The 10,675-nt window shown below is 52.3% G+C and overlaps 2 protein-coding genes across 7 annotated transcripts; one reads left to right on the forward strand and one right to left on the reverse strand.

Annotated features, from left to right (window-relative positions):
- Window positions 1–41: 41 nt before the first annotated feature.
- ORMDL3 (ORMDL sphingolipid biosynthesis regulator 3) lies at window positions 42–6,773 on the reverse strand. 6 transcript variants are annotated; one of them, XM_041726050.1, is made up of 4 exons: window positions 6,617–6,773; window positions 3,057–3,256; window positions 2,153–2,304; window positions 42–1,731 (listed from the first exon to the last, which is right to left on the reverse strand). In XM_041726050.1, the coding sequence occupies exons 2-4, from the start codon at window positions 3,228–3,230 to the stop codon at window positions 1,596–1,598; spliced, it is 462 nt and encodes a 153-aa protein (XP_041581984.1). In that variant the 5' UTR covers window positions 3,231–3,256; window positions 6,617–6,773; the 3' UTR covers window positions 42–1,595. The 6 variants fall into 6 exon arrangements, with proteins under 6 accessions (XP_041581984.1, XP_041581986.1, XP_041581987.1 ...); XM_041726052.1 differs by having other exon boundaries at window positions 3,057–3,251; window positions 6,617–6,763; XM_041726053.1 differs by having other exon boundaries at window positions 6,492–6,630.
- On the forward strand, window positions 4,108–7,040 carry LOC121473988 (pollen-specific leucine-rich repeat extensin-like protein 1). The gene is made up of 2 exons (XM_041726820.1): window positions 4,108–4,379; window positions 5,963–7,040. The coding sequence occupies exons 1-2, from the start codon at window positions 4,108–4,110 to the stop codon at window positions 7,038–7,040; spliced, it is 1,350 nt and encodes a 449-aa protein (XP_041582754.1).
- The last annotated feature ends 3,635 nt before the right edge of the window (window positions 7,041–10,675 follow it).

The raw sequence follows: 10,675 nt of genomic DNA on the forward strand, positions 1-10,675 counted from the left end.
TCCCCTGGGCCCTCCAGGAAGCAGAGGCCAGACTCAGAGGAAACAGGAACACACTGTCCTTTATTTGCGTTTCTCAGAATACTGTACAAAGGGAGTAAAAATCCTATTCACACATTGCTTAGAAAGATTTTCAGGTGAAAGTTCCCTATGATACATGGGGTGTGGGGGGCGGGGAACCAGGAGGCAGAAAATGGGACCAATGACCTCCCCTCCTCCCTCAGGGCCCTGGGAGGGGGCACGGGCACCCACACCTTTTTCAAAGTAACACAGACCCTGGTCAGTCCAGGAAAGGGAGAAGGGCGGCTCCTCTTCACCCACCCTCTGGCCCCTGCTCCACATCTCCAGCCCCCAGGCTAAGGAGACAGCGCCTACAGGTAACTTGTGGCTCCTTCCACCATCCTGCTTGAGCAGGGACCATTCCGTGGCCCACCCACCCCATTTGGGGGTGGCCCCAGAACCTCACAGGTACATGCCACACAAGAGGCCCTGCACCAGCTCCAGTCTGCATGAGGAGGTTACAAGGTGGAGGCTGCAGGTGGAGGCTGCAGAAGGACCCTATCACTCATCATTTGTCCCAGCTTCCCCACACCCCTCATACCACTGCATAAGGCAGTGTCAAATGGGACCTGTGCTAACAAGGACTCACAGGCCTTTTCCACCCCCACCACCCCTCACAAAAACCCAGGATCCTTAACCCCCCCCACAGCCTCCCGTCCTATTATCACCATCCTATTATCACAACCATGCATAGGGAGATTAACTCTGAGCCTGCCCCCATCCTCACCACTTCCCAAAGGCTGAGATTAGGTCTGACTTCTATTCCCATCCTCCTTCCTAACACCAGTCTCTGCTATGTGGCCCCTTCTTCCAGATCTCAATTCATCATCCCCACCCCTGACCCAACCACCCTCCCCCAACCACCCTCCCCACCTCACCAGGGCCAAGGTGAGAGTGGCCATGGCCCCCTCGCCTCTGGGAGCAGGCCATCCACACCCAGCCCTACCACCTCTCTCCTTCCCCTCCCCACTCCAATCCAGTACCCAGGGTGGGCTGTAGGGGAGCTGCCAGAAGCATGATGAGACTTGCAATAGACAGTTCTCTACTCAGATGGATGAGGCACCATCACGTATTTGCTTTTATATATAAGAGCACACACTGAGGTCATACTAAAGGTTTAAGAATTAAAGTGAAACCGTCTAGAAGCTGTACCATCCCCCTGCTCCCCTTGCAGGGGTTAAAGTGCTTTAGCAGTCCGAGGATGAGCAAGTGAGCAGGGGGTTTCTCTTGTCCCAATCTCATAGGTCTGCATTCAGCCGGGAGCCCAGCCCATCCCATGACTGTCCCCACGAAGTCTCTATCCAAAAGGCAAAAGGAAAAGATCAAAAAAATCAGAAAGGGTCAGAGACCTGGGGGGCCCAACCGAACCCCACTACAAGCTACTTCAAGTCGGCTACGGGGGAAGTGAGGGGAGAACTAGGGCCCAGAGGCTTGACCCCCATCTCTAGCAGGATCCAGAGGCTCTTCTTGTCTTCAGCATCCCAGCACAAGCTTCCACCCCTCCCCCACCATGCCAGGCAGGGGAAGGGGCTGCACCCTCAGTACTTATTGATTCCAAAGATCCGGACTCCATGGAGCTGGGGCAGCTTGGGGATGAGCACGCTCATCAAGGACACAGTGTTGAGGATGAAATGGATCTGGTCATACTTGGTATAGAAGCTGGTGAGGAAGTACCTGGGTGAGAAGGTTAGGAAGAGGAATAAGATTCTGTTTGGAGGACCCCTTCCTCCCTCACTCCTAGGTGGGGAGTGGCAGATCCCTGGCAGCCAAGGAGTTACAGGAAAGACCCCCAGAACAGAAGCCAGGTGGCAAGATCTTCCCGGTTAAAGAGATCCCCCCCGACCCAGCCCCCCTGCTTTATCCCAGGTCTATGGGCTTCCATCACTGGCAGGCAGGAAAGTCCATCTGGTGAAAGACAAGGCCAGGGAGGCACCAGGACTGAGCCCAGCAGAGAACCCAGGGATACTCCAACTTCCCTTCCTCTGCTTATTCTCATGCCAAAAGCCAAAGCCAGGGGAGGTTTAAGCCTGGCAGGGCCCAGGTCCCCCGGGCCTTGGCCTGCTTGCTGGCATCCTTCTCTACCCCAGGCACTCACAGCACAATGGGTGTGATGGTTAAGAACTTCCGAGACGCTGTGAACTGGACCCCATAGTCCATCTGCTCCCAGTGGGTTAGCAACCTTGCCTTGCCCTGGTCCGGAGTCTCAAAAGGTGTCCCCTTCACCGTGTGCAGGAAGATATACATGCCCTGGAAAGAGGGGCCGTCATTAGAGGACACAAAACGCAAAAGGCCCTCTGACTCAGCTCCTCCATCCCAGTCAAAGAAGTGGGCTCCAGGTTATGTGGAGCCTCCCTCTGAGGGGCAGAGGAATGTGGGCTGTAGGTCAGGATGCAGCAGCTGGGAGGCTGGCTGGAGAAGAGGATCCACTGGGTGTGAGGGCAGGCCTGGCATGAGGATGAAGCATGGGGAGAACTTAGCTGCAGAAATGCCCCTTTGGCCCAGTAGGGGCTTCCCTATGCCAGCTAGGCAGGCACGAGCTGATGGGCCCTGCTTGCCTACCAAAGAGTAGAAGCTAGCAAGCAAGGGCTGAGGAAGCATAGGGGCCAGAATGGAAGATGCTGGAGATCCAGACTTGGGAGTGGGGCATTTCTGTGCCAGGATGGGCGCCCGGGTCATAGGAACTCTCTGGAGCCCTTAGTTCAGCTCCCAGTGGCCCTCCCTCCAGGTCCACAAGCCACCCCATTCTGGAGATGTGCAAAAATCTGCAGATTTTAGTCCTCTTATCAGAGTGCACATGGCTGGAACCCAGAGTCGGGGTGGGGTCGGGGGGTGGAGGCAGAGATGAGAGCTGGGTCTGGAATTGGATAACAAATGTTGTCAGCATGTCACCCTGACATCTGGCCCATGTCTGGGCGGGGGGGCGGGGGGGCCCTCCTACTCCTCAGCCCCACCAAAGAGCAGCCCACATGGCCCAGGGCAGGCAGCAGTCAGGCCCTCACCATGTTGTGAATGAGGTTGGTGAGGGTCCAGACAACAGGAACGCTGACAAAGGGGATGCTGAGCAGCACGACATGGAGAAGCCCGATGGCCAGCACATAGGACAGCCAGATGCCGCGGCTGTTCATCACCCGCGTGTTGGGGTTCACTTCACTGTGAGCTGTGCCCACATTCATCCTGCTGCCCCTCTCCTGCCGCTGTTCTGCAAACAAGCAGCACAGGTGAGACAGGTCACACCACTTTCCCTGCCCCCTCACACCATCCAAATCCTTCAGGGAAGGAGGCCATGCTCTCCCAAGAACTCCAGGCAGTTCTGCTGCTTTGATTCTCAAGCAAAGAGGCCAAAGAAAGGCCGTATGGCCTTAACTCCATTCATTTCCCACTGCCAGCCTGGGATAAACACCCGGCTGCCCCCTATATCGGTTATTAGGGACGGTGCCTCTCCAGGCACTGGGATAGCCTGGGTACATAGGTCAGCAAGAGGCATCCAGACCAGAGCAAAAAAAAAACCACTGCCTGTTCTCCAATCTCATCCTTCAGAGCATTCCCATAAGGCCCTCTTCCCATAAGGCCCACGGGAGGGAAGAAGAGGTCTGTCCCCTCAGAATCACTCAACACACCCCTGCTGGACTGTGCTAAGGGCCTGATATGGAGCATTTCCTACCTCTGAGCTTCCCCACCATTAGAATTAACAAAAGGAGGGGAAAAAAAGAATTAACAAAAGGGGGTGGGGGCTATGAGAAACACAGCAGTAAATGCAATATTTAGGGATCACTACTTCTAACCCCTCCCCTAATTCTCCAAGCCTGGATCTCTCCCAACCCTGATCCAGGAGAACCGACAGAGTGGAAAGAGGGAGGGAAGGAAGAAAAGAGAAGACAAGAGACGAGGGACAACCTCTGCCCAGACTTGGAGGCCTCTTTCTTGGTGACACAAAACAACCCATGCGAGATGTTTTATGCATCTGGCAGCCGCTCAGGCTAACCCTTGTGATGCCATCCACTCTGCTGCCAAACCACCAGGGCCCTTTTCCCCACCATAGGAGGGGCGAGGATGGAGAACATCTACAGCTCCAAGTTGCTGAAACCCACACCAACACCCACCTCCCAAGGACACAAAAACCCTACCTGCCTCCTGCCCCCATTCCTCTCTGCCCAGCCCAGCCTCACCCCTCAGCCTCTTTTCCCAGCACCTGCGCCATGCTTTCCTTGCCCAAGCTCCAATGCCAGAGGCCTGCAGCAGGAAGAACCAGGAGGGCTGCCCTGGATGCCCCAGAAACAATGCAATCCAGATGCATTCCTGGATGCACATAAGGAGGGGAATGAGTAGCCCCTTGTCTGGAGCTCAGCTGTCCCCAGATCCCTAAGGGCCCTGAAACCAGCAGGAGGTGGGAACGGACTGTACCTTTATACTGGCTCACCTCCCTAGGTGAGGAAAGGTCCTCCCCAATAAAGGCCCTAAGGTCATCACCATGGTAACAACCCCATCTTTGGGGGGGGGGTGCAGAAACGGGTCCTGGGTGCAGGTAACCAGAAAGTGCCCAGAAGGCCACCTCCTTCATCCTGCTGCAACAAACCCCCTCAGATTCAGATGCTATCTATCTCTGGCTAGGATCACAGCCAAGTCTGTGTGGGAGCCAGGATTCTCAAGGATCGGTTCCTTACTTCCAGAATAATGAGAACAAGTTTCCTCTTCTCAGAGAGCTCCAAGCTAAGAGACCTCATGGGAAATGTGACCCACAACACACCTTCCCAACATGCAAACATGTTTGAGATGGCCCAGAGTGCATCCTAGAAGTAATTCTCCTGGGGCCCATCAGCTCAGCCCATTAGGCTGGATAATTGGGCCTAACAGAAACCCAAGGAACTAGAAAACCGAGACTGGCTCAGTTGTTTACCTTCCCAGGGCCCTGGAGCTTCAGTTACCCTAACACGGCTTCTGGGATGGGTACACACAAAAGCCTGGGGCAGTGGGGAGCTGGGTAGGGAAGTGAGGTCTTTAAGGAGAAAGGCAGAGTTCCCCAAGTCTAACCAGAAACTGCTATCCCTCCCCACTTCTCCTAGACCTACAAAGGTACAGGATTACAAAGATCTGTAGCTGTGTCTCATATTTTGTCCAGCAGTACCAAGGGCTTTGGTGAATCTCAGATCATCCCACACTCCTGTCTTGCTGAAACAGAGCATCTAATGAAGACTGATGAGTCTCAGAAGAACCTAGACCTAGGACCTAACTGATACTCTCAGAAGCATCTTCTTAAAGACTGAACACTAGCTGCCCTGACAGCAGAAATCCCAGAAGACACCCCCCACCCCAGCAAAAAAAAAAAAAAAAAAAGAAGAAGAAGAAGAAGAAGAAATCCAGAAACTAAGAAAATGACTGGCAGCCAAAAAGACAAGAAATCAAGAAACTATGAAAACAACTGGCACCCAAGGAGCACTCCTAGAGGTTTGCATGACTAAGGATACATACCACTTCCACTAGTGAAAAAAAAAAAAACAATTGCATACCCCACCCCTCCACTGTGAAGGGAAGAAACAGGGAAAACCTGGCAGAGGTAAAGTAAGTCTACAGCAGCTGAGGCTGAAAAGTTGTTGCCCCAGCTGGCAGGTGGCTGCATGGCAGTGCCTGATGTGGTTTCATAACCTGTCTTGAACCGAAGCCTGCAGCAACTCTGTTCTGTTAACTACTTTCTTGCTGGTAGCTCTTCTCTACTCTTTTTCCCTTCCACCCTGGCTCCACACACCAATATCCCTGCTCTCCTGTCAGTCTGGCACCTAAGCCCAGGCCATAGTGTGCCCCAGGACAGCTGCCAGGTGAGCGCTTCCCATTCTTTCCCCCAAGTAAGGGAAGCCCTTTAATTAGCAAACCTTTTTTTTTTTTTTTTTTTTTTTTTTGCCTTCTCAAAGAGAAGCACAAAAACATCCGAGCCCACAACCTGGACCCCAGCGGGCAGTGCCTGGCAGCACTCCACAAGGCCATTTTCATTCTGCCCACCGCCCAACCCGCAGGGCCACAGTCACTCACCTCGTAGCTCTGTCTGGCCCTGCCTCCCGGACTCGCGAGGGCAGTGGGAATGGAAAGACGACGAGTACCAGGGCGAACCTCCACTAGCCGGGGAGGAGGGTGAAACGAGGTGGAGTCTACGCTATTGTTGGGATTTTCGGAGCGGGACCTCAAGCCGTAGAGGGGCCTCCCGCTTCGCTCCCCAGCCTGAGACCTCGCACTCGGAGCCCGGCCCGGTCCGAAGCCCCACCCCCCACGTCCACGCGTTCACCCAACCCCGGAGGCGGCCAAACCTTTATCCCCGAAGCCCGGGCTCTCCCCGCCCCCTCCCCCGGCCCGAGCACTCCTCGCGACACCCCAGACTCGGTCTCCCGTCCCTCCCTTCCCCCGTGGGCATCCCTTCGGCTGATGCACCCCCTCCCACCTCCGCTCACCCTTCCCAGGTCCGCTCCTGCCCGGGGCGCTTCCTCAGCAGCCCCCACCTTCCTTCCCGCCCCGCCTCTAGCCCCGAGAGGAGGGTCCCGGTTGGTCCACCCCGAAGCCGCTCGCCCGCACTCACAGTACAGGGCCGGCGGTCGAGGGCCCAGGAGGGGTGCCCGGGGGCGGGGGCCGCTGCTGCTCCAGCAGCTGTAACAACCCGCGGCGGCAGCCACCCCGCTGGCAGCTCCGGCCGAATCAGCGCCCCGCGCCGGCCCCCGAGACGTCACCGCTCGGCGCCTGCCCGCCCGGTGCCTCCTGGGAGTTGTAGTTTATCCCTTTGCCCGCGTACGGGCCCGCCCAGTGCTTCCTGGGAGTTGTCGTTTTCTCCCGGTATTGCAGTCTCGGCCTCGCTGGGCTGCAGGGCCAGAAGACTCAATAGCCTGCGAAACTCGCATCGGATGATCCTGCTTTGGAGTGTATCGATTCTGCTTTTGCGTACGCGCGCTTCAGGTTCTGCAGTTTACTCTTGCCTGGTTTTGAGACCAGGAAATTCAGAGTTTTAAGTGACTTACCATAGGTCCCATGGGTCCCAGCATAGACCAGAACCCAGAGATTCTGACCCCACTTTTTTTTCACTACGCCTCTCCGGCTCCGCCCTGGCCATATATTGGCTCCACAAGAAACAGACTAGCCGGGCCCATTGCCCTGCCCAGCCCTCCTGGAAGCTGGCTTGTTGGCTACGTTGGTTACAAGCAGCGTCTGGAGGGCAAAGAATGCAGCCTGTCCGGACAAATGCTGCACAGCGTTTGTCCAGAACCTGACTGCTTTTCAGCTAACTTGAGCCACGCTGGTCTGAGCCAGGCCGCATCCTTGGCCTCCCCACATTAGAAGTCGAAGAGGCCACGTGTCCTGGGAAGACTCCATGATGAATAGTTCAGAGCCTGAATTCTAGTCCCAGGTCAGCTTGTGTGGCTTTGGAGACTCCACCTCTCTGGGCCACAGTTTTCTCTGCTGCATGTCCCAAAGGCAAGGGCACAGATTTTATTGCCGGGCCAATTTAACACAGGCACTCCTTTACCAGCAGTGTGACCCCGAACAAAGAAATCTTTTTTTTTTTTTTTTTTAAGATTTTATTTATTTATTTGTGAGAGACACAGAGAGAGAGAGAGGCAGAGACACAGGCAGAGACACAGGCAGAGAGAGAAAAGCAGGCTCTATGCAGGGAGCCCTGCTGGAACTCCATCCCAAGACTCCAGGGCAACGCCCTGGGCGGAAGGCAGACACTAAACTGCCGACCCATCCAGGGATCCCCCCAGATAACTCGTCTTAATCTCCAATGCCACACCTATGAAACCCTACCTCTGAGGTTGTGCGAATTCAAAAGTATGTAGGTAAAGCACCTGTTGTAGGAAGCTATTCTGTAGGAGGTTGAACTAAATGAACTTGAGGTCTCCTGGTCAGTCCCACTCTCTGTATCACCAAAAAGGTCTTGTTTGAGTGATTTTCACTGCCCCCACCCAGCTTCTAAGTCCACTCTGAATGGCAGGGCTGGAATAGCAGGATCAGATGACGTCATGACATGCCAATTGACCGGCTGTAAACACACCCTGAGCGAATGTGAGAAGACATAAAGGAAAATGCTGGCCCAGGGAAACTGGGGAGCACTTCTCTGAGACCTCACCTAAACTTCTCTCGGGGACTGCCAGGAAACAGTCAAAGCTAAGCTGGTGGGGGCCCCCAGAGGCACCTAGTGGGAAGCAAGTGGCTATCTGAACCACTCAGAGAAAGAGAACAAGAAACTTCTCCGATATTTCCAGGGCCAATGGCCAAAGAGCGTTCATCCCAAGACCTAAATAAGCAGCCCAGAGTCTGAAAAAGTTCTACCTTATACAAAAATTTCTCCTGCGTCATGGGAGCCCCATTTTTTTGGAGTCAGCCTTCTGAAGACATAAACTAACACCTGAGTATTGGCCTTTCTGCAGAAACTTCCCATCATTGAGGCAAAAAGGATGTCTTTATTTTTTCCAAAATGAGCCTGCTTGATTCCTTTGACTCTTCTCTGGAATTCTTAAATTGTCCTTCAAGTTGATCAAGCTCTCTAGATCTTTGCCAGTTTCCTCACATTTCTGTGAAGTTCAGTGACCCAGACTGAATATCCACATCTCAAATGAGGGCCTGACTAATGCATAGTCGAAGGGAAAGATTACCCGACATGCCATGCCCTATTAATAACTCCTGTTATCGAGTTTGTTTTTTTTTTCACAATGGGAATGAACAGAGTTCTGACTCACTGTAGGTCTGTGGTAAGTTGTAGATCAGTTTCTGCTTAATTTAGCCTGAGTCCCTGTCATCATCTTTCTCCTTCTCTAGCTTTCTGCCCTCATAATTACCCTGTCTTTACCAAACATCCTTCAGCCATGAATAGGCCTAAGTACTGTCCAGAATGAGTGGCAGCACTCTTATGTGGTGCTAGGGAATGCACAACCCCTTGGACAAACAATTGGTAATATGTGCCAAGAAGCTGAAAAATCACTCAGGCCTTAGAGCCGAGATTACATTTCTGTTAGCATATTCTAAGGAAGTACACCCCATGAACTGTGTGGGAGAATGTTCATGCCATCATGTTTCTTATAATAGTAGAAAAGGGAAAGCAACCTAAATGCCCAAGAAAGGGATGCCTGGGGCAGCCCAGGTGGCTCAGTGGTTTAGCACCGCCTTCAGCCCAGGGCCTGATCCTGGAGACCCAGGATCGAGTCCTGCGTCAGGCTCCCTGCATGGGGCCTGCTTCTCCCTCTGCCTGTGTCTCTGCCTCTCTCTCTCTGTGTCTCTCATGAATAAATAAATAAAATCCTAAAAAAAAAAAAAGAAAAGAAAAGAAAGAAAGGGATACCTGAGTGGCTCAGTGGTTGAGGGTCTACCTTCAGCTCAGGACATGATCCTGGGGACCTGGGATCAAGTCCCACATCGGGCTCCCAGAAAGGATCCAGCTTCTCCTTCTGCCTACATCTCTGTCTCTCATGAATAAATAAATAAAATCTTTTCTTAAAATGCCCAAGAAAAATATACTGGAGAGGCACCTGGGTGACTCGGTCTGTTATGCATCTACCTTTGGCTCAGGTCATCATTCCAGGGTCCTGGGATTGAGCTCCACATCGGGCTCCCTGCTTAGCAGGGACTGCTTCTCCGTCTACCCCTCCCCCTGCTTGTGCTTCCTCACAAGTGTGCTCTGTCAAATAAATAATTAAAATCTTAAAAAAAAGAAAAATATTATGGCATATCCATTGAATGGCATAGTCTCTACCTGTACAGTTAGTGGTTCCAAAAACCATGAAAAACCAAGAAAAACCATGGCGCAGTATGGGAAAATGTTTACTAGGTTATATGAAAGGATCAGGGGGAAAAAAATAACATGAGTATTCCCCAGGTATGCAGTCAGCGAAATCTAGGAAAAGGGAAACTAGAACAAACATCCAATCCCTTAACAAATAACTTAGAAGGGAAAATGGAGAGGGAAAGACTTGCAAATTAAAACAAATTAAGGGGATCCCTGGGTGGCTCAGCGGTTTAGCACCTGTCTTCGGCTCAGGGTGTGATCCTGGAGTCCCGGGATCGAGTCCCACATTGGGCTCCCTGTGTGGAACCCGCCTCTCCCTCTGCCTCTCTCTCTCTGTCTCTCATGAATGAATAAATAAAATCTTTTTTAAAATAATAAAAAATAAAACAAATTAAGCAATATGTCAACCAAAGGCCATATTTGGTTTGGTTTTAAAGATTTTATTTATTCATGAGAGACAGAGAGAGGCAGAGACATAGGTAGAAGGAGAAGCAGGCTCCCCGCAGGGAGCCCGATGAGGGACTCAATCTCAGGACCCCAGGATCACACCCTGAGCCAAAGGCAGATGCTCAACCACTGAGCCACCCAGGCGTCCCAAAGGCCATATTTGGATCCTGATTCAAGCAAACTAACTTAAAAAAAGGTTTTTTTAAGTTGTGAGGGAAATTTGAATACTGACTATTCAAATCAATTACATTAGGAATAATAATTTTTAAGGCATGATATGGCCTTGTGGTAAGTTTTTTTGAATAAAAAGTCTTCTTATCTTTTGGAGATGTACTAAAATATACGTGGAGAAAATGACATGATGATGGATTTGCTTCAGAATAATCTGGGCTAGGGAGTTGGGGGGATAAAAAAAAC

This window comes from Vulpes lagopus, chromosome 12, assembly GCF_018345385.1.
Source record: "Vulpes lagopus strain Blue_001 chromosome 12, ASM1834538v1, whole genome shotgun sequence".
Lineage (NCBI taxonomy): Eukaryota > Metazoa > Chordata > Mammalia > Carnivora > Canidae > Vulpes > Vulpes lagopus.